Genomic DNA, 27,193 nt, shown 5'->3' with positions numbered 1-27,193 from the left:
AAAAGTATTTTGTGACACCTCATGACTACAAGTAATAAAACATTACACAATTACAACCCATTGACTGTAGTTGCTGAACTAAAAATCATTTTATTGTATTGTTTACACTCAGTGTTTTATGTTCTGATTGCCACAAAATGTACATTATCTGCAGATAAGCAAGTATCCATACGGCTCCTTTCCACCCACAAAAGCCCAAGGGCAAACTACAGAAGCAAAACTAAAACCTAATTGTTACAGTACACTCTGGGGCACCTTGTGCAGCAGACGCATTCTATAGCAGCTGCATTGTAACAGTGTTGGCACTGACTATACTGTGGATTACTTAGCGAAATTATAAATCAGGCTGTCGAGACTTTAGACAGTGGTGTGTCAAAGCCATATGTTGTATAGTTCATGGTCTGGATGTACTCATTCTCAATTGGGAACAAATTATTACATTTTATAACATGTTCAATGATTAATTTCAATGGTCTTGGTAAATGCAATCAATTGAAATAAAGCTAAATAATTGAAACAAATAACTACATTGGTATATAAACTGTAATAAGTTAATTATCAAAATTAGAAAAAAGCATTGAAATGTTATGACTGTCCATATAGAAATGTTGCTTCATCATTATTCATAATTACATAAAACGCTAGAAAAGAGAGGAATACATCTGTCAACCAAATAAATGATTTTTCTACAGTCATAAGAAGCTAAATAATAACATTAGCTTTGATACTCAAATATTAATAATTATAAGCACTAATTTGTACATATCCTGCAGGGAGCAACATAGGAAAATAAAACATAAAATTGCTATTGAGATAGCAGAAATGCCTATGGATTGGATCTTCTGATTATTAATTGGATGAGATGAATTATTCCCGTTAAAACAAGAGAAATACAAGAGCCAAAATATAGCGGTTTAGAGATGTGCTGGGAAATGGCTACTGTGCATAGTCCTTATAGACACAGTTTGAGCTATATAATCCCCTGTAAAGGTTTGGAGATGTTTGAATTGTAATGCTGCAGTCATTATCACTCCTGTTTGTGCTTCATCATCCACACAGCTTTCTTAGTATTTCCACAATATCCCTCTGGGTGGCACTGCTATACCATTAGCTACTTATCTCGGCAGAACTGTTATCTGTGCCATGTATTCAACAAAGTTATCAACATTTTAACACTTTCAAAAGCATGCATGTAAGTAATACACTGAAATGTAGATTGTACATGTTGCACATTTGTCATATGCATTGTGCACTTTAGTGCGTCATATTTGGTCCATATTTGTATGGCTGACATGTCGTAGAGAACAAAACCGACACTGTTAAACTGCATTGTCATGTAATTACATAATGCAGCATCACAATAATAACATCACCATAATGATAACAATGTTCTTCCTCACAGGCTAAGGCAGGTCAGAGATCCTACATTATATTTCCTGTGTGGTTCTGTATAATGCCTTAAATAAATTTAAATAAGCACCACTTTATGAACCAGAGATGATGACAATTATAGAGACAGAAGTGGATCATCAAGCAAAACAAGGAGGGGACTATTGGAAGTTAAAAGGTGTGCTTATAGTATACCTGTCTGTAAACAAATCATGGCTTGGCTAAAACCATTGCAGTACAAACATTATAATAACACATTACAGTATACAATCCAAAGAAAATGAGATTTCAAGTAACCTCAGGAAACTTTGTTGAATGCGTTGTAGGCCTCTGAAATGTTCAGTAGAGTGTTGAGCGACTTGACCCCCCCCTGTTCTATTTGGATTAAAGTGAGGTCTCATGGGAAAAGCTGACTGAAGTTTCCATCTTGACGCCATTGGTTGGCTTGTCTGAAGCGCACTCGGTAGGGACCTAAGACAGCAGAGAGAAATATATCTTTAATTAAAGTATTCTATTGTCCTTTCATGAGATAAAGAGTCTTCTCATCACTTAAGTAACTAGTTGTAACAATGTTATAAACCAATAACTGTTCATTAAACCAACACAGTTGGGTACATAATCACAGTGCCAAATGGTATTCTAGTATCCCATAACAACATCCTACAGCACAAGTTTGCAGATGCCCTATACTGATGTCAGCAATGCTCCTGGAAACTATAAAGCCATATCTTTTCAATAGATATGCAACATGAATACTACTATACATATTGTGTCTAGTGACTGCCTGAAGACTGCCAAATAATCAATTGAAAACAAATGCATCTAAGGATTCATTTGCTTTGCCCAGCACGCTGCTCTCGGCATGATAAAGATTCACATTAGATGAGCCAAGCAGAGAGCTCAGTAGCTGAGACACTGCAGGACTTTTTTGTCTTTTTATGTTTGCCCGGGCCTTGATGTTGGGAATCTCATGAGATATGAGACAGCTTTCACAATGGCTGTCAATGTGAAAGAACAGACAGACGAGTGACCTGACATCTGTGTGTGATACATCATTCAAGGAAAAGTGATTGAGAGGAGGGTGACCTTTCAGGAGAAAGAAAAGGAAAATAGAAAATCTCTCTCCGAGGTAAATGGACAGAACGTGACTTACTGCTTGAAGAGCTTTTCTGTCCATGCCCATATTGACGTTGTTTCTTTTCAGTTCTGATTTGATTAAGGCTGAAATAAACAAGCGAAAGTAATTAAGAGTGCCTCATCAAACAATATATAAACATACAAAGCTGTGGTGTAGCCTACATTGTATTGCATTGTATTGTATTTCATTAGTCTGTATCAGTTTTCATAGCAGAAGGTGGATCATATAGAAGACACCCACACTCCACAGAACAGATCAGAACAGATCAGAGAGCCAACCAACCTGTGAGAAAGATGCCCAGGAAGATCCAGACACAGAGGAACAGGTTCCCAACCAGGGGGTTGTAGTTTGTTGTTAGTCTTCCCTGGATCAATGTGAAAATAATCCCAAAGATCTGAGGGAGGAAAGAGACATAGGAGGTGAGGAAAAACACTGTACACCTGTAGTGCCTCAAGGGTACACTCTTAGAAAAAAGTGTTCCAAAAGGGTTATTCGGTTGTCCCCATAGGATAACCCTTTTTGGCCCCAAGTATAACTCTTTTGGGTTCCATGTAGAACCCTCTGTGGAAAGGGTTCTACATGAAACCCAAAAGAGTTCTACCTATGGGGACAGCCGAAGAACCATTATTGGTTCTAGATAGCACCTTTTTTTCCAATAGTGTATACAAGCATTATAGTGACTGACAAAACAGATCACCAAACAAAAAACTTATCAGACGCCCACTTGGGAAAGAAGCTAAACCATCCTATAAAGAACTAGAATAGAAAGTTAATATACTGTGCAGACTTTGTGTGGGTAGACAAAAATTACATAATGTTGAGGGGAGGACACATGTTGTGGTGCACGGGAATACCCAAAAGTGTTTGCCTGGAAATATCACTGGAGACGTGGTTCCACAAACAATAAAACAATATTCATGATTGTTTACATGATCATGTGTCTGACCCTTACCTGTGCAAATGCATTAAGAAGACCAGAAGATGTCCCTTCAGATTCAGGATACGTAATTTCAACCCCAAATTCAAAGCCAAGCGGCAGGTAACCAGTCATGAAGAACCTACAGAATAACAATATCATATCAATAAACCATGCCTGACCTCTGGGAAAACACACTGCTTTATCTTGATGCCCTTGTTTTTTTATTTTTGTACTTTTCTCCCCAATTTCGTGATATCTAATTGGTAGCCTGAGATCGAACACAGGTCTGGAGTGATGTCTCAAGCACTGATGCAGTGCCTTAGACCGCTGCACCACTCGGGAGGCCTGATGTCCTTGTTTAAGGTTGAACATTTCTGGTTCCAGTCCGCCCCTGAACACTACATAAATAATAGAGACATTGCATGAGTGACTGTTTACCTTCAAAGCATACAAGAGAATGAGAAGATGATGTCAAAAAAGGTAATTAGACCAGGTGTCACGCCCTGGCTCTGGGGACGCTTGTATGTTGAGCCAGGGTGTGAGTTTTCTTTGTTTGTTCTAGTTTTGTATTTCTATGTTGGCCAGGGTGGATCCCAATCGGAGACGGCTGTAGCTCGTTGTCTCTGATTGGGAGCCATACTTAGGTAGCCGTTTGGCATTGTTTTATGTGGGATCTTGTTCCAGTGTAGGTTTGTGTTTGAACCGAGGACGTCACGTATCGATTTGTTGTTTTGTTCGGGTGATTATTCTAATAAATAAAAGTATGTTCGCCTTCCACGCTGCGCCTTGGTCCTCTGTATCCGACGAACGTGACAGAAGATCCCACCAAGACTGGACCAAGCAGCGTGTCCAGGAGCCAACGCCAGAGGTATCGCTGGCGGATATCCACCTCGACTGGGTCAAGCCGCGGGAGGAGGAGAGAGGCTGGACTTGGAAGCAGAGGAGCGAAAGTCTGGCGAGAGCTATGGAGGCCTGGCCCACGGGGAGGAGAGACGCCCAGACATTTTTTAGGGCGTCTCTCCTCCACGCCGTGGACGACGGGGCAGCAGGAGGCCGCCAGGTTACGGGAGTCACTGGTCACCAGGGGGAAGGAGGATGTAGAGGCACGGCGAGAGGTACTGGGGTGTGTTGCCAGTCCGGTCCGGCCCATTCCTGATCCCCGCGTAGGGCCAGTGGTGTGTGTTCCCAGTACGGTCCGGCTTGTTCCTGTCCCTCGCACCGAGCCTGTGGTGCGCTTCGTCAGCCCGGTCCGGCCCGTTCCTGCTCCCCGCACCAAGTCAGTGGTGCGCTTCGTCAGCCCGGTCCGGCCCGTTCCTGCTCCCCGCACCAAGTCAGTGGTGCGCTTCGTCAGCCCGGTCCGGCCCGTTCCTGCTCCCCGCACCAAGCCGGTGGTGCGCTTCGTCAGCCCGGTCCGGCCCGTTCCTGCTCCCCACACCAAGCCAGTGGTGTGCGTCGTCAGTCCGGCACAGCCCGTGCCTGTTCCACCGGTCCTGCTCCACGCCGGAGCTAGAGCAATCCGCTCCACCAGTGTTCAGTCCAGCTCCGGCCAGCAGGGCCAGACCGGACCAGGGGTACTTTGGGGGGTTAGAGAGGGAGTGGGGATCATGCCCGGAGCCGGATCCGCCGCCAAGGCGGAGTGCCCACCCGGTCCCTCCCCTGTGGTGTTTGGTTGGCGCGGTCGGAGTCCGCGCCTTTGGGGGGGGGTACTGTCACGCCCTGGCTCTGGGGACGCTTGTATGTTGAGCCAGGGTGTGAGTTTTCTTTGTTTGTTCTAGTTTTGTATTTCTATGTTGGCCAGGGTGGATCCCAATCGGAGACGGCTGTAGCTCGTTGTCTCTGATTGGGAGCCATACTTAGGTAGCCGTTTGGCATTGTTTTATGTGGGATCTTGTTCCAGTGTAGGTTTGTGTTTGAACCGAGGACGTCACGTATCGATTTGTTGTTTTGTTCGGGTGATTATTCTAATAAATAAAAGTATGTTCGCCTTCCACGCTGCGCCTTGGTCCTCTGTATCCGACGAACGTGACACCAGGGAATGGAAAATTAAATAAGAGGCTAGCCTGTTCAACCTCTCTTTCGTATCATCTGAGATCTCCAGAGATTGGAAAGCTGCCGCAGTCATCCCCCTCTTCAAAGGGAGTGACACTCTAGATCCAAACTGTTACAGACCTATATCCATCCTCCCCTGCCTTTCGAAAGTATTTGAAAGCCTAGCTAACAAACAGATCACGACCATTTCGAATACCACCGTACCTTCTCCGCTATGCAATCTGTTTCCAAGCTGGTCACGGATGCACCTCAGCCACGCTCAAGGTCCTAAACGATATTATAACCGCGATCGATAAAAGACAGTACTGTGCAGCCGTCTTCATCGACCTGGCCAAGGCTTTTGACTCTGTCAATCACCGCATTCTTATTGGCAGACTAAATAGCTTTGGTTTCTCAAATGACTGCCTCGCCTGGTTCACCAACTACTTCTCAGATAGAGTTCAATGTGTCAAATCGGAGGGCCTGTTGTCTGGACCTCTGGCAGTCTCTATGGGGGTGCCACAGGGCCGACTCTATTCTCTGCGTATATCAATGATGTCGATCTTGCTGCTGGTGACTCTCAGATCCACCTCTACGCAGACGACACCATTTTGTATACATCTGGCCCTTCACTGGACTCTGTTTTAACAAACCTCCAAAAAAGCTTCAATACCATACAACACTCCTTCCGTGGCCTCCAACTGCTCTTAAACGCTAGTAAAACTAAATGCATGCTCTTCAATTGAACGCTGCTTGCACCCGCCCGCCCGACTAGAATCACTACTCTCTGCGGGTCTGACTTAGAATATGTGGACAACTACAAATACCTAGGTGTCTGGTTAGACCGTAAACTCTCCTTCCAGACTCACATTAAGCATCTCCAATCCAAAGTTAAATCTAGAATCGGCTTCCTATTTCGCAACAAAGCCTCCTTCACTCATGCTGCCAAACATGCCCTCGTAAAACTGACTATCCTACCGATCCTTGACTTCGGCGATGTCATTTACAAAATAGCTTCCAACACTCTACTCAGCAAATTGGATGTAGTCTATCACAGTGCCATCCGTTTTGTCACCAAAGCCCCATATACTACCCACCATTGTGACCTGTACGCTCTCGTTGGCTGGCCCTCACTACATATTCGTCGCCAAACCCACTGGCTCCAGGTCATCTATAAATCACTTCTAGGCAAATCCCTGCCTTATCTTAGATCATTGGTCACCATAGCAACACCCACCCGTAGTATGCGTTCCAGCAGGTATATCTCACTGGTCATCCCCAAAGCCAACACCTCCTTTGGCCGCCATTCCTTCCAGTTCTCTGCTGCTAATGACTGGAACGAACTGCAAAAATCTCTGAAGCTGGAGACACTCATCTCCCTCACTAACTGTAAGCATCAGTTGTCAGAGCAGCTTACCGATCACTGTACCTGTACACAGCCCATCTGTAATTAGCCCACCCAACTACCTCATCCCCATATTGTTATTTACATTGTTATTTATTTTGCACATTTACACCCCAGTATCTCTATTTGCACATCATCTTCTGCACATCTATCACTCCAGTGTTAATACTAAATTGTAATTATTTTGCACTATGGCCTATTTATTGCCTTACCTCCATAACTTACTACATTTGCACACACTGTATATAGATTTTCTATTGTGTTATTGACTGTACGTTTTGTTTTTGTTTATTCCATATGTAACTCTGTGTTGTTGTTGTTTTTAATCGAACTGCTTTGCTTTATCTTGGCCAGGTCGCAGTTGTAAATGAGAACTTGCTCTCAACTGGCTTACCTGGTTAAATAAAGGAGGCCTGTCCAGCTTGGGTTTTTTGCACAAAATTATCATTATCTGGCTAATAATGGGGGCCTCAAGGGAAAAAAATTGACCGGTGTGTTAGAAATGACAGGGCAGATTTCTGGTTCCAGTCCGCCCCTGAACACTACATAAATAATAGAGACATTGCATGAGTGACTGTTTACCTTCAAAGCATACAAGAGAATGAGAAGATGATGTCAAAAAAGGTCATTAGACCAGGGAATGGAAAATTAAATAAGAGGCTTGCATTTTAAATGTCCTGAATGACACCCTACTGTTCACTACCTCATCATGTAGACACAATGTGCAACATGGGCTATTATGACTATTTTACTTCTTATCATTTCAATAAATGATTTACAATCTGACAGGAAACAATTTCCTTTGTGGCTACAGGATCCTTTCCTGTTACCAAGTTGGCAGTTACACAAATGAGTAGACTCTCTCAATGATGACGCTAGACAGTATTTTTATCTAGTTCAAACAGAGGGGTTATCTCCAGCTTTACCCCAGCACACCGGCTGTGAAGAACACCAGGTAGATACTGTTGAGGTCCAGAGTGAAGGTGAACACCAGCATACCAATGAAGGACAGGATGTAGACAATCAAAGTGGTCATTCTGAGGAACAATCACAGGACAGAACCTTGATGTAAATACAAGTGGACACATTCAATATAGAGTTTTACAATTAAAGAGGCATGGGCAGGGAAAATTTACAATATCACTCCCACCTTCATCATTCTCTATGTCTCAGGGACTTACATAGCCTATATAAGTTGACTTTATTATTAATTACTTTATAGCTTACTGTAAATGTCACTGATTCTAACCATTGGTTTCATACACAACCCAGCACCAGTATGAGTAGCAAGAGTGTGCAAAGCTGTCATCAAGGCAAAGGGTGGCTATTTGAAGAATCTCATATATAAAATATATTTTGATTTGTTTAACACTTTTTTGGTTACTACATGATTCCATATGTGTTATTTCATAGTTTTGAAGTCTTCACTATTATTATACAATGTAAAAAAAAAAAAGTAAAAATAAAGAAAAACCCTTGAATGAGTAGTTGTGTCCAAACTTTAGACTGGAAATGTAAATAGACATAGACTGTAACTGCCTTCTGCAGCTCAATATTGCATCATGTGCAACATAGTTTTATGACTGTGTCAACAAAGAATGTAGTGATTCATGTCACTGGCAGTTGTGCTTGGGGACAGTACCTACTTGTAGGTTTTGGTGTGATCCAGCCACAGTCCACAGATGATGGAGCCCACCATTCCAGCCACCACAAGGGTGAGACCAATCCTGCCTGCATTCAGTTCCTGGTTCTGGGGTGAGGAGGTGAATGTTAGCGTAAGGTTAGCAGGCTTTTCTAGGGACATGTGCCACACTATCATATTCACAAACTTGAGGCTCAAGAGGACTCCAGACACAATAAGGTCTGGATGCATGTATGACCTTTCATACATGGTGTATCGGTTTAGGGGGTACAGTTCAGGGATTTATGGAAGGTCTGGTGGGAAAGTGATGTTTATGTCATCTGACATTTTAAAGTGAGAGAAGGCTGCTACCAGAGTTCACAGAAAGTTGTTTGTCTTTCAGTCTTTTAGCCAACCCTGACTGACTCTCTCCTCCATTGGTAGCAGGCATGCGTAAAAAGTGGATAATGAACTTCAAAACGGGACACAATGGATTCGTGCCCTGTCATGGTTTCTGCTCTCATTTAACTCCATCTGTTTACAGAGAAAGACTTTTACATTTACGTCATTTAGCAGACGCTTTTATCCAGAGCGACTTACAGGAGCAATTAGGGTTAAGGGCCTTGCTTAAGGGCACAACGACAGATTTTTCACCTAGTCGGCTCGGGGATTAGAACCAGCGACCTTTCGGTTACTGGCACAACGCTCTTACCCACTAAGCTACCTGCCACCCCTTTTCCCTAAAGTCTTTACTTCTGTCCCGTTCAAGAGCTTGTGTTTGGTCTAGCTATGTATGTAGTAAATCAACCTATCAAATAAACTTAATTTTCACAAATAATCTTCATTTTCAGTCATTGGAACACGCATCTTTTGTACTCCACTTACCTTGTAACAAGCCATAATCATCTGATTGAGAAGTGTTGACACAGAGTAGAAAGAACCAGTCATGATACCTAAAAGAAAATAGGAAACTAAATAGATTTCTTTCAATGTTTCATCCCGCCATAGTGATATAAATTCCAAGAATCAACATAGTACACACAAAACCATGAAAATAACTGAACACCAACAAATTAAACTCTCTAGAGGTCAAATCCAAGAAATGTACATAACTGGACTGAGCACTGGGCAGTCAGTCTGCCTTGGGGTGTATGGGGTTAAAGGACAGATCTCATCTGCCTTGTATGGGGCTAAAGACAGATTGTTCTCATAATGGAACACATATCCCCAGGAAACAATCAGTGGAATGAACAGAATGCAATAAAAAGAGACTTTGAAGGTCAGCACTCAGGATAACTGGCCCCAGATCTGTATGTGCTTCGGCAACTCCTCTAACTTTCATTGTCACTTTTGGCATGACAACAAACACAACAGATGAGTTTGCTAAAGCACAGATCTGGCAATTAGTCAGGTGTCTCATCATAACTTTAAGGTAGCTTTGTGTTACAGTGGTAATAACATGGTTATAGTAAGTGTAGTAACAACATAAGGAGCAAGATAAGGTAAGATTATGATAAGTCTGGTGTCTCACCATAACTGATGAGCAGTAGGATGAAAGGTTTGTTCTTGAACAGGTTGATGATGGACTGTCTGTAGGAGTAGTCTTCAGGAGCACAGTCAGGCAGGACAGCCTGAGCTTTGCTGGGAGGTAGTGAGGGTCTGTCTTTCATGACTAGGAGAGAAGAGACATAGTCAACGCTAACCTGCTGTATTTACAGCTTTACAACATAATGGCAAAGTGTTTGTCTCTGTTTCTTGCTTCAAATGCACTCAGTAGCTTATTACTGCAATGACTTATTACTGCAATGACTGCCCTTGACCAGCACAAAAACATCCTGTGGCGTACTGCATTAGCATCGAACAGCCCCCGCGATATGCAACTTTTCAGGGAAGTCAGGAACCAATATACACAGCAAAGGCTAGCTTTTTCAAACAGAAATTTGCATCCTGTAGCACTAACTCCAAAATGTTTTGGGACACTGTAAAGTCCATGGAGAACAAGAGCACCTCCTCCCAGCTGCCCACTGCACTGAGGCCAGGAAACACTGTCACCACAGATTAAATCTATGATAATCGAGAATTTCAATAAGCATTTTGCTACGGCTGGCCATGCTTTCCATCTGGCTACCCCTACCCCGGCCACCAGCTCTGCACCCTCCGCTTCTCCTTCACCCAAATTCAGATAGCTGATGTTCTGAAAGAGCTGCAAAATCTGGACCCCTACAAATCAGCTGGGCTAGACAATCTGGACCCTTTCTTTCTAAAATTAGCAGCCGAAATTGTAGCAACCCCTATTACTAGCCTGTTCAACCTCTCTTTCGTATCATCTGAGATCCCCAGAGATTGGAAAGCTGCCGCGGTCATCCTCCTCTTCAAAGGGGGTGACACTCTAGATCCAAACTGTTACAGACCTATATCCATTCTGCCTTTCGAAAGTATTTGAAAGCCTAGTTAACAAACAGATCACGACCATTTCGAATCCCACCGTACCTTCTCCGCTATGCAATCTGGTTTCTGAGCTGGTCATGGGTGCACCTCAGCCACGCTCAAGGTCCTAAACGATATTATAACCGCGATCGATAAAAGACAGTACTGTGCAGCCGTCTTCATCGACCTGGCCAAGGCTTTCGACTCTGTCAATCACCGCATTCTTATTGGCAGACTAAATAGCCTTGGTTTCTCAAATGACTACCTCACCTGGTTCACCAACTACTTCTCAGATAGAGTTCAATGTGTCAAATCGGAGGGCCTGTTGTCTGGACCTCTGGCAGTCTCTATGGGGGTGCCACAGGGTTCAATTCTCGGGCCGACTCTATTCTCTGTGTATATCAATGATGTCTCTCTTGCTGCTGGTGACTCTCAGATCCACCTCTACGCAGACGACACCATTTTGTATACATCTGGCCCTTCATTGGACACTGTGTTAACAAACCTCCAAACGAGCTTCAATTCCATACAACACTCCTTCAATGCATGCTCTTCAATCGAACGCTGCTTGCACCCGCCCGCCCGACTAGAATCACTATTCTCGGCGGGTCTGACTTAGAATATGTGGACAACTACAAATACCTAAGTGTCTGGTTAGACCGTAAACTCTCCTTCCAGACTCACATTAAGCATCTCCAATCCAAAGTTAAATCTAGAATCGGCTTCCTATTTCGCAACAAAGCCTCCTTCACTCATGCTGCCAAACATGCCCTCGTAAAACTGACTATCCTACCGATCCTTGACTTCGGCAGTGTCATTTACAAAATAGCCTCCAACACTCTACTCAGCAAATTGGATGTAGTCTATCACAGTGGCCATCCGTTTTGTCACCAAAGCCCCATATACTACCCACCATTGTGACCTGTACGCTCTCGTTGGCTGGCCCTCACTACATATTCGTCTCAAAACCCACTGGCTCCAGGTCATCTATAAATCACTTCTAGGCAAATCCCTGCCTTATCTTAGCTCATTTGTCACCATAGCAACACCCACCCGTAGTATGCGCTCCAGCAGGTATATCTCACTGGTCATCCCCAAAGCCAACACCTCCTTTGGCCGCCATTCCTTCCAGTTCTCTGCTGCCAATGACTGGAACGAACTGCAAAAATCTCTGAAGCTGGAGATACTTATCTCCCTCACTAACTTTAAGCATCAGTTGTCAGAACAGCTTACCGATCACTGCACCTGTACACAGCCCATCTGTAATTAGCCCACCCAACTACCTCATCCCCATATTGTTATTTATTTTGCTCATTTGCACCCCAGTATCTCTATTTGCACATCATCTTCTTGCACTATGGCCTATTTATTGCCCTACCTAAATAACTTACTACATTTGCACACACTATATATTGATTTTTCTATTGTGTTATTGACTGTACGTTTTGTTTATCCCATATGTAACTCTGTGTTGTTGTTGTTTCTATCGCACTGCTTTGCTTTATCTTGGCCAGGTCGCAGTTGTAAATGAGAACTTGTTCTCAACTGGCCTACATGGTTAAATAAAAATAAATAATAAAAAATAACTGATTTTGCAAAACACTATCACAGCTTATTGTGAAATAAACACAAATTACTTATTTGACATTCGTGACAGGCAGACTTTTTTGTATGTATTACACAATTTTCTTCACAGCGCATTTTGTGTGTATTTCTTTCTTCATAACGCATTCGTGTACATTACATGAATTCCAATTTGTTGTGGCTAACTTTAGCTAGGCTAGCTAGGTGGCTAACGTTAGCTAGGCTAGCTAGGTGGCTAACGTTATAGCTCGGCTAAGGGTTGCTAGACGTTCGCATTATACGCCCACCCATCCTCCCTGACCAACCTCCCTCCTATCGTTTCTGTCTTAAGTAACGTACTGTCTTTATAATTCACTGTATACAAAATCGTGTACTGCACACAAAGAAATACACTTTTTCTTGTGCCTGTCACAAATTTCCAATAAGTAATTTGTGTCTATTTCACAATAATCTGTGTCTCTGGGTTGGATTTACTGTGGTATGTTTGCATGGTTGGTATGTTTGTATGGAATGCGTAGCCTATGGAAAATCTACAGTGTCTTCAGAAAGTATTCACACCCCTTGACTTTTTCCACATTTTGTTGTGTTACAGCCTGAATTTTAAATCGATTAAATGTATATTTTGTGTCACTGATCTACACACAATACCCCATAATGTGAAAGTGGAATTTAGTTTGTAGAAGTGTTTTGAAATTCATAAAACATTTAATCTGATATGTCTTGAGTCAATAAGTATTCAACTCCTTTGTTATGGCAAGCCTAAATAAGTTCAGGAGTAAAAATGTGCTTAACAAGTCACATTGTAAATTGCATGGACTCACTCTGTGTAGTAGTTAACATCAGTCTTGTATGACTACCTCATCTCTGTACCCCACACATATAATTATCTGTAAAGTCCCTCAATCGAGAAGTGAATTTCAAGCACAGATTCAACCACAAAGATCAGGGAGGTTTTTCAATGCTTCGCAAAGAAGGGCACCGATTGGTAGATGTTTAAAAATACAAAAAGCAAACGCTGAATATCCCTCTGAGCATGGTGAAGTTATTAATTAGGCTTTGGATAGTGTATCAATCAATATACACTGCAAAGATACAGGTGCCCTTCCTAAATCAGTGGCCGGAGAGTAAGGAAACTGCTCTGAGATTTTACCATGAGGCCAATCGTGATTTTAAAACAGTTACAGAGTTTAATGGTTGTGATATGAGAAAACTGAGGATGGATCAACAACATTCTAGTTACTCCACACTACTAACCTAAATTACAGAGTGAAAAGAAGGAAGCCTGTACAGAATAAAAAAATAATCCAAAACATCCATCCTGTGTGCATTAAATGTGGCAAAGAAATTAACTTTTTGTCCTGAATACAAAGTGTTATGTTTGGGGCAAACCCAACACAACACATCACTGAGAACCACTCTTCATTTTTTCAAGTATGGTGGTGGCTACATTATGTTATGGGTATGCTTGTCATCGGCAAGGACTAGGAAATGTTGTAGGATAAAAGAAAACAGAATACAGCTATAAGCACATGTTAATCTTAGAGGAAAACCTGGTTCAGTCTGCTTTCCAACAGACACTGGGAGACAAATTCACCTTTCAGCAGGATAATAACCTAAAACACATGGCCAAATCTACACCGGAGTTGCTTACCATGACAACATTGAATGTTCCTGAGTGGTCTAGTTAGAGTTTTGACTTAAATCGGCTTGAAAATCTATGGCAAGACTTGAGAATGGCTGTCTAGCAATGATCAACAATCAACTTGACAGAGCTTGAAGAATTTAAAAAAGAATAATGTGCAAATATTGTACAATACAGGTGTGCAAAGCTAATATAGATTTACTCCAAAAGACTCACTGCTGTAATCGCCGCCAAATGTGCTTCTACAAAGTATTGACTCAGGGGGGTGAATACTTATGTAAATTCGATATTTCTGTATATCATTTTCAATAAATTAGCAAAAATGTCTAAAAACATGTTTTCACTTTGTCATTATGGGATATTTTGTGTAGATGGGTGAGCAAAAATATATATTTAATCAATTTTGAATTCAGGCTGTAACACAACAAAACGTGGAATAAGTCAAGGGGTATGAATACTTTCTGAAGGCACTGTAAGTGCAGTTGTCTGGATTTATGGAGTTAGTTACTACAGTGACTAAATCAGGGCTCTCCAACCCTGTTCCTGGAGAGCTACCCTCCTGTAAGTTTTTGCTCCAACCCCAGTTGTAACTAACCTGATTCAGCTTATCAACAAAATAATTATTAGAATCAGGTGCACTAGATTAGGTTTGGGGTGAAAACCTACAGGACGGTAGCTCTCCAGGAACACCATTCCAGATGGCATGATGAGGCTTGTGTCAACTACTTACCAATTACAGTCATGATGAAGAGAGCAGTGGAGACTACAGCTGTCCCATAAAACATAATGCTGATATTGTGTCCCATCAAGTCTATGTCTTCCACAGTGTTGGGGACCAGGACAGGTGGAAGCAGGAAGCCAATGGCAGTGCCCAGCTAGAGAGGAATCAGACAAATACATCAATGTCACATATTCCATCAAAATACAGAAAGAAATGGTTATGGTTCTTTTTATACAGCAGCATAAATATGTACATCATAAGCATGTAGGCCTACAGTTTACAATATGATTAGGCTACAAGATTCAATAGGTGCCCCCCATATCATGACTCATTACACACGCACCTGGTTACCCAACACGGCAGTGGCACATGCAGTAGACACCTCCTTCGGGCCAAACCACACTGATGCAATCCTAGAGGGCAGCCCGAGGATGAAGACTTGGGCTATGGAACATATTATCTGTGCGGTCATTGTCACACCGAACAGATCTGACCGGACGCTGGCGCATTTCACCCAAGCACCGACGCAGTTCAAACCCGCGCCCATAAGGGCTGTCAATTTCAGTCCTTTTTTATCCAGTAACCATGTTGCGGGGAAGATCAAAGGCACATACGCGACCATGTATACAATTGACAGCCAGTCGATCTTGTCACTGGATACATTGTAGAAGTGGGTAAAAATGTTGGTGATGATGCTGTACTGGATCCATTGAAATGCGTTGACGAGGGAGTAGAGGCTGAACACAGCTAAAACGGCGAATCTTCTCCAATAGAGCTTCGTTTCGAGACATTTTTCCTCTCCAGGAAGCATAGCCTGCTTCTCATCTGGAGGGATCTCCTGTTCCAACGCCTTCGAGTCCAGTTCTGTCAGATGTGCCGATCCTTTCGTTAGAACGGAGTACTGATCCCCGGTTGGGACTGCCCCGTTATGCACCGAGCTCTTGCATGAGAAGTCTGTTTCGTCAGGTGCGTTGTCACGTCGCAGATGCTCCTGTACCAACTCGCCAGCCACCATGATGATCTCTAGCCTATTACAGTCAGGAAGCACGTTTACGCAAAATAGGGCAGATCCAACATTCAGTTAGTAGATAATACAACTATTCATACCGTTTTATAAAAAAAAAAATAAAAAAAAGTATTTTTAAAATATTGTAGGCTATATATCTGTATTCGCTCTCATAAGCGCCTTCTTTCGCATGGTCCTGCTGTAGCCTAGTATGTCGGTGCCGCTTTTGCTCAGTGCATGGGGAGGGGAGAGTACTGTAGGGCAGGGCGCATTTACATCAGACAACTCAAATATAGAGGCCTTCCGATGATGACTCCGACCAATCAAAATGGCGGTTTTGGAGGGCTATGGCGGTTATAATCCCCAATCAGTCCTGGATAAACGAATGGAACAAGTGCGCACCGGCCTTTTTACCCATTCAAATAAACTGGATAATTTCCTAAATAGCATTAAGGTTGTTCAAAGGTGTATCTGTTCATTAGTGACACATGGTCTCCTCATTATCTCTAATCTTAGTTTAACCCAATAGACCTGCCTAGCATATACAGTAGGATACTCGCACTGGAAGGCAAACGATTGAGACAATCTATGCATAAAATGTGTAATAAAATCATCCACCTCAATAACATAGGCCTAAAAATCTATTTTCTCTGCTAATTGTAGATCTTAAATTTGTAGATGGGAGGTGAATTTACACTTTTATTAATTATGTTTTTGAAAACGCTGGTCTTCAACTCGTCCTCAGATTTACCACGATTAAATTATTTTCAAGAGGCACAGGCACACGTAGGCCTACATCACTACACTTCCACGTTGTCACAGTTCGCATTGTTGCGCGAAATTCTCAGGTTTCCAGATCCATGGAAACCGCGGGGGAGCTAGGCACAATAATGCACTCATTACGCACCACGTCATTTGGCTGCTACTTGCTATTGTGGTGTTGTAAAGCCTATCAAAACATGTCAAAATACAAAGAGGGTGCCCTGTTCGAATTAAACATGCGAAGAGAAACGTGGTGTCGAGTAGAGATTGACAGCAAGTTTTGGGAAAGAGCAGAGAAGAGACATTTTGACTGTCATTTGCAAAACACCTGCGACTTCAAATCGCTCCAGGCAGTGACTCCGGAGCAACGGTCTGCTTGGACAGCTGCAGGACATGTTACCAAATACCCAGAGCGAAAACATTTCGAAGAAAGCCGTAAGCATTGCCAACGTCATAGCCAATGACTGCTGATTGTGTGTGTGTCCATAGATACTGATGTTAGTGTCTGCTGATGTGAACCTGACCAAACAGAAACATGTTTTCTTTCTTCCGTGAACTTGAGGTCTTTAAAAATGTTGCTCAAATTGAAACCATGTCGGCCTAATGGTTAATAATACAAGTTATGGATACTAATATTAATTTTTTTATTTTCAGACAAGGCCCACCTGGTATAATGAAGCAGAGGAACCCTTCAGCACCAAGTGGAATATTTCTGAAATAAATGGCACTTAAATTATACATAGAAGTGTCCATCACAATGCAAAAACATCTGTTGATTGAGCATTTTATTTCACATTTTTACATTTACATTTTAGTCATTTAGCAGACGCTCTTATCCAGAGTGACTTACAGTTAGATTCACAATTCCATTTCATTTTCAGAGACACAGCATGAGATAACACAAGATGAATTTAATTACAAAACCTGTCACTCAAGTCTCTTAATTTTTGTGAACAATCTGAGGGCATTATCTGTAGTGGCATGAATTACCATTTCAGGTGTGATTCCTTTGACATGGGCAATGTACTCACAGACCAGTGATATGTTCTTGGGTTCATTCCTTACCTGCAAAGGGGAGACATAGAATAAATAAGAACAATGATACAAAACTGTCAGGTTGTTGCTTTACATAATGATGCATTCCAAATGATGACCCACATATTTTTCTGGTCCCAAGGCAGGAGAGTCTGTCTCCAGACAGATGTGTTCTAATGGAATCTGTTTGATCAGCTTGGCTTTCTGTTATAACACAGTAATAACACAGTCATTATGAGGGGACTCAACAGCAACCACCAAAAATCATGTCAGATTATATCACGCCATATGGCCGGTTCAGAGTTTTGTTTTGCAGAAATGCACAGTGAGTGTTTTTGGCCCAGTAAAAGTAGCCTTACACCAATCTTTAACCAATCTTTAAAACTTTAACTTGAGACGAGCTTGTTCAAAGATCAAGGTGTTAGAAAAGATAAGGGTTTTCTATAACAATGAGGACATACAGTACTGTTGGTGACTACACAATACCTATAGAAAATGTACTGAGAGATTACTGAATGACTCCAGGTTAATGAACAACTGTATCGCTCACCTGTTCATTCCTGCAGACAGCCGGAGGGAAGGAGAAGAAGTACCCTGCCTGCACTCCTTCCATGGCCACTGATGGTTTCCCTGCAAAGTTGTGCAGCAAAGCACAGGTGATACCTGATAGGATAGCCAAAATAGCACATGTTAAGGCCTCCTAAAAATGCAACATTAGTCACTTCAGCAATGAGGCTGTCCTCTTATGTAATCCTGATTTTAAGACACCCACCCTGTTCTTTCAGAGTAGCTATGGTGATCTTTGCAGCTGATCGGGAATGGATGTTCCTGAGTCAAAGAGGAAATGAACACAACTTTAATTACACAACAAGAAACTGTCAGGAGAAATATAGTAGTGACAAATAATAATACTCTCTAATATCCAGTTCTAGTGAGACATTCCATGCAAAGCCTGTTCTTGTCCCTGCCAAGGACATGGCTCGTTGCAGTTGCTCACAGTCTGACTACATTAATGTAATGTGTCTCCTAGCACAGCCAGTAATATGGACCAAGGCTATCCACGATAAACTTACACTGGCAAATCCAGATCCTTGGATATTTGTAATTGCTTGGTGAAAACAGTCAACTGTTCCTCTCTCTCCTGTGAAGTGGGGGCATACCAAGGGGTGAAGTCAAGACCAATCTGTTATCAAAATAAGAAAAAGTGACAGTTTAAAGGATGAGGGGCAATAGAAAAACATTATCATTGCATTGATTCAGTCTATTGGCAAAACATAACCTCTAGGCAATTCCACAGTAACAGAATTAAGATGAGATATTTAAAATGTATGCCAAACAAAAACCATTGATTTAAATCTTTAACAAACCATGTAACTCTATGCACAATGACTACTTTGAACAATTTAGACAGTAAATAAATAAATTACTGGAAAAATTGTGCAGATGCAAAGTTTGCAAAGTGCAGACCAAACATTGTATGTGCACAGTTCTTACTTTTTAAATTAAAAGGTTCAGTGGAAATTGTAAAAGTAGTCATTGTGCATAGAGTTCTATGGTTTGTGCAACTTTGAAATCAATGGTTTTTGTTTGGTGAAAAAAATATAAGAGTCTCAGTGTAATTCCATTATCATGGAATTGCCCCTCAACACAAATCTGAAATGGGCACTGGGCAGCTTAATGGAAACCAGTTGAACAGTGGGCGGTTAGTCAAAGCTTTCCCAGTCCAGGCCAACAGTCAGTCAGTCCCAAACAAAAACACATGCTGGGAATGTCCAGCTAGAGCTCCCTGTCCCCACTAGCTTACTCTGTGCTGTTACTGACAGGGAGACATGATTGACATGGTTGACTTTGCCCTAATACCTGCCTCTCTTGGCTCCACCAAATTACATTTGTAAAATAATGCTTTCTGCCAGACATGCATTCCTTCCAAAACTCATGCGAAGGATATTGATCATTAAGGGTATTAGCCGGTAGGGTGAATTGTTAGTGATGTAAGTTATTCTAGCCAATTTGTAAGTCGCTCTGGATAAGAGCGTCTGCTAAATGACGTAAATGTAAATGTAGCAGAGTGCACTTTCAGTTTAGCAAGTGGGAGCTCAGGCTTAATAAGCCTAATCCTTTTGCTTTACAGAAGTCATATAATCTTACAGTTTTTACACCAGGATATGACACGTGTGTGTAAGTTTAAGCATGATGCAGGGCCAGACAGACCTGCTGCATAGTACTAGAGATGTGAAAAGTGGTTTTTCCATGGGATTCTATGAGTAGGCCTACAGTACAGTACATACAGTGGGGAGAACAAGTATTTGATACACTGCCGATTTTGCAGGTTTTCCTACTTACAAAGCATGTAGAGGTCTGTAATTGTTATCATAGGTACACTTCAACTGTGAGAGACAGAATCTAAAACAAAAATCCAGAAAATCACATTGTATGATTTTTAAGTAATTAATGTGCATTTTATTGCATGACATAAGTATTTGATACATCAGAAAAGCAGAACATAATATTTGGTACAGAAACCTTTGTTTGCAATTACAGAGATCATCGTTTCCTGTAGGTCTTGACCAGGTTTGCACACACTGCAGCAGGGATTTTGGCCCACTCCTCCATACAGACCTTCTCCAGATCCTTCAGGTTTCGGGGGCTGTCGCTGGGCAATACGGACTTTCAGCTCCCTCCAAAGATTTTCTATTGGGTTCAGGTCTGGAGACTGGCTAGGCCACTCCAGAACCTTGAGATGCTTCTTACGGAGCCACTCCTTAGTTGCCCTGGCTGTGTGTTTCGGGTCGTTGTCATGCTGGAAGACCCAGCCACGACCCATCTTCAATGCTCTTACTGAGGGAAGGTGGTTGTTGGCCAAGATCTTGCGATACATGGCCCCATCCATCCTCCCCTCAATACGGTGCAGTCGTCCTGTCCCCTTTGCAGAAAAGCATCCCCAAAGAATGATGTTTCCACCTCCATACTTCACGGTTGGGATGGTGTTCTTGGGGTTGTACTCATCCTTCTTCTTCCTCCAAACACGGCGAGTGGAGTTTAGACCAAAAAGCTATATTTTTGTCTCATCAGACCACATGACCTTCTCCCATTCCTCCTCTGGATCATCCAGATGGTCATTGGCAAACTTCAGATGGGCCTGGACATGCGCTGGCTTGAGCAGGGGGACCTTGCGTGCACTGCAGGATTTTAATCCATGACGGCGTAGTGTGTTACTAATGGTTTTCTTTGAGACTGTGGTCCCAGCTCTCTTCAGGTCATTGACCAGGTCCTGCCGTGTAGCTCTGGGCTGATCCCTCACCTTCCTCATGATCATTGATGCCCCACAAGGTGAGATCTTGCATGGAGCCCCAGACCGAGGGTGATTGACCGTCATCTTGAACTTCTTCCATTTTCTAATAATTGCGCCAACAGTTGTTGCCTTCTCACCAAGCTGCTTGCCTATTGTCCTGTAGCCCATCCCAGCCTTGTGCAGGTCTACAATTTTATCCCTGATGTCCTTACACAGCTCTCTGGTCTTGGCCATTGTGGAGAGGTTGGAGTCTGTTTGATTGTGTGTGTGGACAGGTGTCTTTTATACAGGCAATGAGTTCAAACAGGTGCAGTTAATACAGGTAATGAGTGGAGAACAGGAGGGCTTCTTAAAAAAAAACTAACAGGTCTGTGAGAGCCGGAATTCTTTCTGGTTGGTAGGTGATCAAATACTTATGTCATGCAATAAAATGCAAATTAGTTACTTAAAAATCATACAATGTGATTTTCTGGATTTTTGTTTTAGATTCCGTCTCTCACAGTTTAAGTGTACCTATGATAAAAATTACAGACCTCTACATGCTTTGTAAGTAGGAAAACCGGCAAAATCGGCAGTGTATCAAATACTTGTTCTCCCCACTGTACCTCTCCAACTGCAACAATGTCATCTCTGTACTTCTGGAACAAGGGCAAGGCAGGCTCCAAGTCCTGTAATAAGAGATGTTTTGGGAAAAGTCAGCATGCCTGTTCATTTCATCTTGAGATACCATTACATTTTGTTTATAACCATAATATCTAACATAAGGCTGACTGTCTGAAATGTGTTTGATGTCTATTCAGTGAGTGTGTGTTCAACTGCTAACTATGGGTGAATGTTTGTACCTGAATCTTCACGCTGCGCTGGTCCTGGGACCCACAGCCTTGGACTGGGTGGATTCCAAAACATGGTGCAACTAGATCTGGGTAGCTGAAAGAACAACAGTAAGAGTAACTCAAAGACAACATTCATAAAACAGTTTCACAGTGTCTCAATGTACTACAATAACAGATAAATGTCTCTTGGAGAAGAAACAAACTCAGACTGTCAAAAGCTGCTGGAAGCCATGGGAACATTTTGATAGTGAGTTGAACTATTATTTTGTGTGTTATGATGTATGCATTTGGAGCAGGATATCACAAGGCACAGAATTTGCTATTATAAAACGATGACATTTCTGAATATGGACTATTATGTGCTGCAAATAACATATGTTGTGTATGATACAGACCCTTTAAACAGCTGGATAACTCTTTCAAACTCACTGGCCTCTTCTGTGACAGAAATAAGTGTTTTGACTCCAGCCTGAAATGGCACAACATCTGATGTAGACTACAATACAACTGTTAATAAATACAGTAATCAAGATTTTATTCATTTTAACTTTATATTATTAAACATATTACACATATTACATAATAGCTACTACTAACCTCTCTGGTCCTCTTGATCACATCCTCTAAATCCTGCAAAATAGACACACAGTTTTGTACTGTCACTTTTGAACATTCACCCTGGAATAATCATTGCATAGTCAGCTGTCTGCAAGTATTGCTGTGCTGTGGACTGTATGCGACCATTTTTCACGCTTCCTAGTTGCGAGACTGCCTTCTGGTGGGCAGCACACATAAGCACCCACGCTCGCATAACAGTTTAATACTAACCTAATCTTTCAGCTTCCGTTATATTAGCTTACATACCACAGGCCTTTTGCTACATACCCACTGATTTGTGTACACATACCTCGGCAAATTCACAGGCTGTGATGTGGCAATGGCAATCAACAAAGCCACAATCCATTGAAGCCATAGACAAAAAAGAAAATAGGGTTGAAGTTCAAAGTGAATTATGTGAGGTGGAACGGTTTTTACACAGTTTTGTTTCTCATGCGCCTTTATTGCTAAGACCACATATGTGATTTCCGGTTCCGGTCACTGCAGAATCATTTCAAACGTTTGGCGCAAAATATGGAGATCTGCTTGAATAAAGAGGAAGAACATAGGGTGAAGTTTACGTCGAAAAAAATTGTGGTCGAACAAATTAAGAAATACAAAGAACTACTGAAGAAGGTTTTGAATGGCCAATCTCAGCTATCCGAGGAAGCCAAGCAACTGTTACAGGAAGAGTTGCTGGTGGTGAGTTGATCGATTGTTTACGTCTCTGTTTGGCTAACGTTAGCTAGCCAGTTAATGTTTTTGTAAGATATATAACTACTAGCTTGCAGAGACAAATCAAAATACATCTTGCGATGTGGTACTTACGTTAGTTAAGTTAGTTAGGTAAGTTCAATGTAGAGTCGGTGGTGCATGAAGAAACCGCAATATCAGACCGACATCCGCAACAACTAACGTTAAAGGCGCTACATGGTCAATCTGACATCTGCATTGGCTGTGCAGCATTTAAAGCCAAGTTATGCTTGATACATAAATGTCTTCAGATGCTTTGAATGGCGGGTGTGACGCAATTGCGGAGCCTCCGGAGGCATGCAGAGGCCAAATCAAGCTCCCTACCGCATTGCCATGCGCCTCTAAAATGTTGTAACAATGCGGAGGGCTCCATACGGCTCTGCATTTACATAATTGGGGGGCGGGAGGTCCAGTATAAACAAACTCACTTACTTGACAACTTCCTTCACAATAGCTCTGCTCCGCTAAGCACAAGAAGTATGAAAGCCCTGCGGAGGCTGCATCGCAGTAAATGCTGAATGGCCACTTCAGAAGGTGGATTGACCATGCAGAGCCTTTTAGGGTGGTGGATTGACCATGCAGAGCCTTTTAGGGTGATAAGGCCTCTGCAGAAGTCAGGGCATTCATACTTCTTGCGCTTCATGGAGCAGCAGAGCTGTTGTCAAGGAAGTGAGTTTGAGTTTATACTGGACCTCACGCCCCCACCAACCATCAACCAATCATGTCAATGCTGAGCTATATGGAGCCCTCCACATTGTTCCAAAATGTATGCTGTGCACGGCGATGCAGTACGGAGCTCAATTTGGCCTCTGCATGCCCCTGGAGGCGCCGCAATTGCGTCACACCATCCATACGGCGTCTCCTGCCTCATTTTCGGATCAAACGTAAATTCGCTTTTAGAGAGCGAAGAAGAGCACTTGCGCATATGCATACATACTGTGTGAATCTGTTATTTGTATACTAGAAGACTGATAGGGGGCGCTGTGTTGAAGCCACCGTGACTTCATCTTGGCACTCCCCCACATTCTTTTTTTTTTTTTTACATTTGTCATTTAGCAGACGCTCTTATCCAGAGCGACTTACAGTTAGCGAGTGCATACATTTTCATACTGTCCTCCCCACCATTTGCAAAAAATATTTAGGAAGCTATAGATGTGCATTTATTAATGTCTACATTAGTTTTTGCCACATTTATTCTATTACAGACACCTAAATGCATACCTTAAAATTATATTATGTGAGATAAACATTTATTTATTTTAATGAAGGAAATATAGACATTTTCCTTAAAGTATACTTATTTTTTTGAGATTACTAATGTTATTGTCCCCAATACAAAAAAAAATCTTAAATACATGTACCTTTGTCCATGAAACATTTAATTGGAATACTGTAGAATTCAATTAATTCCTATGGAGGACTGCGCCTACTGGGGAGTGCCAAAATGGCCGACTGGTTACTTCAAAGCCTCTCAATGGCCAATACATAGCATCAGCAGTCCAGGTTTATACACATCATTGGTGTGAATGCATCGCATTCATCTGCAATATCTGCAGTTCATCCTGTTGCTCGTGGCAACGTTGTATGGCGGAGTCTAAATTTAACTTGATCTCTTGATTTTTAGAACTTCGAGACTGCTGTTCAAGAAAACGTGTTGATCAATAATCAGACGTGGGAGGAGGCTCCTGATGAAGAGGGTGAGCATATCTCCTAACTGTCTCCTATTTTTTTATACATCTAGTGCCTTTCAGTTGAACATAATACATATCTGTGTACTGTCAGCCACAATGCAATTAGTTTATTATCCCCTTTGATCAGTTGTTTTGAAGTTAGTGAACATGTTTTATAGTAAACCAGAATATCTGTTAAATGCACCCGTAACTCCATAATTTGGATGTTTCTGGGAAACCATCTATTCTTGCTGGCTGCGTGTGATATTAAAGTATTAGAAATGTAGCCTACTGTAAATGTGAGCGCAGATCGTTTTGATTCTTATTAAGCAGCTCAAGGCACAATAGGACATCAATGTAAAGATTATTCAGTGAGGGAGGAGGAACTTGGTGTCATCGGTGAGTTGATATCAAGTAGAGATTGAACTGGACGAGTTTGTTGCTCAGTCTAATGACAATTATTGGTACGATAGATAGATGTTTAGTTCCCACATTAATGCTTTTAAACATTTGTTAATTCAGAAAGACTTTTAAATTGCTTTACATCAGTATAATATCACTTCTTAGAAGATGAATGCAGTGCACTTGACGACCTGCTGGATGAGAACATTGTGGAAACGTCTCGGAAACGACGTAAAGGTCCTAAAGAGATCCTCCCCTATGTCGTACGGTCGCTAAAAGCGGAGCGTAAACTCATGGTTGGTTTCACGTTTTATTACGTCTGGGTTTATGTATTATGTCAATGATTGAATGGTCCCATTGAAAAGGGTAGCATTACTTTTGCATAGCCATGATTGTCACTCTCATACTTAATACTGCTGTTAGAAATTTCATACATTTGAAAATATAGCATACACCATGTGTTCACAGACTGAAATTATGTTCTATTTTTAGGGAATGTATGAAGAAGTAGTGAAGCCACAAGAAGTGGGAAAGGACCCAGTACAAGGTAAGCATTTAGACCAATCAGATCTAATCAACTTAAACGGTTACAGAATAGTGTACTGAAAATGTCTCGCTTTGCATAACACTGGAACATGAAATGTTATTATGTTCCCATGATTTTGCAATTGTTTGATAGTCAGACTCTCTCTTTTCAGAAACCATCATGACCAACTTATTGGACGCTGCACCTCGTATGTTTAGGCAAGCTAGCGCAGTAATGAAGGTAACAGGACCGTCTATATAGCTTTCTCCTATTATTTCCCACTCATTACACCTTCCTCTATGTAACATGAGTGTATGTTTAATATATGACCACAGTCTTGAGTGACTGATGTTTGTCTGCTGTCCAGTCTCTCCAGGCAGTGCAGCAGAGGGCCGAGGGCCTGAGACAGGTGCTGAAAATGCGTCCCACAGCTGAGTCACTGGAAGTGTTCAGGGAGGTGTTGTGCAGCAGGCCCAACGGAGAGGAAAAGACAGCTAGCGGGACCAGACCACCCATCAAGAGAGCCATAGAGCAAACAGAACTCAGAAACAACTATGCTCCTGGTCTAAAGAGGCCAGCCATTTGTAACAGCAATGACAAACCTGAGTGAAAGACATGCCACATAATAAATGCTTCCTGATCATGGAACATGTACTCTTATTTGTGATTGGAAGTATGCAATACTGTAGTACTCTCCACGGTGATAAGGCCTATGTTTGCAGCAGTCTGTGATACAATACCGCCCTCACATTATGGATAATGGGAAATGCACCCAATAGTAGTGTACATTGTTTTATACTGTATATGTAACGTGTGTATATATATAAATGTCTTTAGAAGAAAACAAATATTTTTGCATGGGTATTCCCTTACACCATTTGGCATTTGTCACAGCTGAGAATGCCCAAGTTGTAGGCTTATGTTAATACAGGCTACTTAAACAAGCTGTAACAGCCAGGTTTAAAGGTCCAATGTGGCTTTATTTTTATTTTTATCTCTGTCAAATAATTACTGGGTAACAATTAAGTACCTTAGTGTGATTGTTTTCAATTAAAATGTGGAAAGAAAATTAGCAAAGAGCAATGTCTCAAGCTAGAATTTTGCTAGGACTGTCTGGTAGTGGTCTGAGTGGGAGGGGAACACTGAACTAGCAGTAATTGGCAGAGAGGTTTGGAACTCTCTTTCTTATTGGTCTATTAACCAATTTACTGCCTGGTGATGTCATCAGACAGGCCAAAACTCCATCCCACCAAAACAAACTGCTCTCACACTAAAAGGGCATTATCATTTTATTCCAACCTCATAGTGTGGAAATATATATAAAACACAGGAAAATAACATTTTTGACTGCACTGGGGCCTTTAATATTAAAATTTATTTTAATCATCCATTGTGGGAATTAGTATCTATCTGGTCTAAAATGTATATGAAATGTATGACACA

General features: G+C 41.9%; 3 protein-coding genes and 1 long non-coding RNA gene across 7 annotated transcripts; 2 read left to right on the top strand and 2 right to left on the bottom strand.

Annotated features, from left to right (window-relative positions):
• Nucleotides 1–70: 70 nt before the first annotated feature.
• On the bottom strand, nucleotides 71–16,097 carry flvcr1 (FLVCR heme transporter 1). The gene is made up of 10 exons (XM_041864764.2): nucleotides 15,218–16,097; nucleotides 14,884–15,028; nucleotides 10,032–10,172; nucleotides 9,386–9,453; nucleotides 8,526–8,629; nucleotides 7,806–7,916; nucleotides 3,480–3,585; nucleotides 2,810–2,921; nucleotides 2,543–2,610; nucleotides 71–1,860 (listed from the first exon to the last, which is right to left on the bottom strand). The coding sequence occupies exons 1-10, from the start codon at nucleotides 15,887–15,889 to the stop codon at nucleotides 1,774–1,776; spliced, it is 1,614 nt and encodes a 537-aa protein (XP_041720698.2). The 5' UTR covers nucleotides 15,890–16,097; the 3' UTR covers nucleotides 71–1,773.
• Nucleotides 16,098–16,637: 540 nt separating this feature from the next.
• On the top strand, nucleotides 16,638–17,410 carry LOC121552077. Its single transcript, XR_005997168.2, has 2 exons — nucleotides 16,638–17,077; nucleotides 17,297–17,410. It is a non-coding gene; the product is annotated as an uncharacterized LOC121552077 (long non-coding RNA).
• A 7-nt stretch (nucleotides 17,411–17,417) lies between these two features.
• On the bottom strand, nucleotides 17,418–22,854 carry tatdn3 (TatD DNase domain containing 3). Of its 4 annotated transcripts, none has more exons than XM_041864767.2 (10): nucleotides 22,710–22,854; nucleotides 22,400–22,432; nucleotides 22,198–22,298; nucleotides 21,812–21,896; nucleotides 21,575–21,637; nucleotides 18,751–18,818; nucleotides 18,450–18,505; nucleotides 18,228–18,340; nucleotides 17,801–17,881; nucleotides 17,418–17,707 (listed from the first exon to the last, which is right to left on the bottom strand). In XM_041864767.2, the coding sequence occupies exons 1-10, from the start codon at nucleotides 22,773–22,775 to the stop codon at nucleotides 17,570–17,572; spliced, it is 804 nt and encodes a 267-aa protein (XP_041720701.1). In that variant the 5' UTR covers nucleotides 22,776–22,854; the 3' UTR covers nucleotides 17,418–17,569. The 4 variants fall into 4 exon arrangements, with proteins under 4 accessions (XP_041720701.1, XP_041720702.1, XP_041720699.1 ...); XM_041864765.1 differs by having other exon boundaries at nucleotides 17,421–17,707; nucleotides 18,751–18,860; XM_041864766.2 differs by having other exon boundaries at nucleotides 17,425–17,707; nucleotides 18,751–18,860; nucleotides 22,198–22,271.
• Nucleotides 22,855–22,874: 20 nt separating this feature from the next.
• nsl1 (NSL1 component of MIS12 kinetochore complex) lies at nucleotides 22,875–26,410 on the top strand. The gene is made up of 6 exons (XM_041864770.2): nucleotides 22,875–23,101; nucleotides 24,777–24,849; nucleotides 25,390–25,520; nucleotides 25,717–25,771; nucleotides 25,923–25,990; nucleotides 26,118–26,410. The coding sequence occupies exons 1-6, from the start codon at nucleotides 22,934–22,936 to the stop codon at nucleotides 26,358–26,360; spliced, it is 738 nt and encodes a 245-aa protein (XP_041720704.1). The 5' UTR covers nucleotides 22,875–22,933; the 3' UTR covers nucleotides 26,361–26,410.
• Nucleotides 26,411–27,193: the final 783 nt, after the last annotated feature.

Source organism: Coregonus clupeaformis, chromosome 36 (genome assembly GCF_020615455.1).
Source record: "Coregonus clupeaformis isolate EN_2021a chromosome 36, ASM2061545v1, whole genome shotgun sequence".
Taxonomy (NCBI): Eukaryota; Metazoa; Chordata; class Actinopteri; order Salmoniformes; family Salmonidae; genus Coregonus; species Coregonus clupeaformis.
This window is presented reverse-complemented; position numbering and strand designations above follow the sequence as displayed.

Excerpts from the sequence above, each read along its gene's own strand:
- flvcr1 (XM_041864764.2), bottom strand. The coding sequence starts at position 15,889 with ATGGTGGCTGGCGAGTTGGTACAGGAGCATCTGCGACGTGACAACGCA. Across the intron at positions 7,917-8,525 it reads GATCACACCAAAACCTACAA|AATGACCACTTTGATTGTCT; the intron begins GTAGGTACTGTC and ends ATTGTTCCTCAG. Across the intron at positions 1,861-2,542 it reads ACAGAAAAGCTCTTCAAGCA|GTCCCTACCGAGTGCGCTTC; the intron begins GTAAGTCACGTT and ends CTGCTGTCTTAG.
- tatdn3 (XM_041864765.1), bottom strand. The coding sequence starts at position 22,775 with ATGGCTTCAATGGATTGTGGCTTTGTTGATTGCCATTGCCACATCACA. Across the intron at positions 22,433-22,709 it reads CAGCCTGTGAATTTGCCGAG|GATTTAGAGGATGTGATCAA; the intron begins GTATGTGTACAC and ends TCTATTTTGCAG. Across the intron at positions 18,341-18,449 it reads AGCTACTCTGAAAGAACAGG|GTATCACCTGTGCTTTGCTG; the intron begins GTGGGTGTCTTA and ends CTATCCTATCAG.
- nsl1 (XM_041864770.2), top strand. The coding sequence starts at position 22,934 with ATGGAGATCTGCTTGAATAAAGAGGAAGAACATAGGGTGAAGTTTACG. Across the intron at positions 25,521-25,716 it reads AAGCGGAGCGTAAACTCATG|GGAATGTATGAAGAAGTAGT; the intron begins GTTGGTTTCACG and ends TTCTATTTTTAG. Across the intron at positions 25,991-26,117 it reads AAGCTAGCGCAGTAATGAAG|TCTCTCCAGGCAGTGCAGCA; the intron begins GTAACAGGACCG and ends TCTGCTGTCCAG.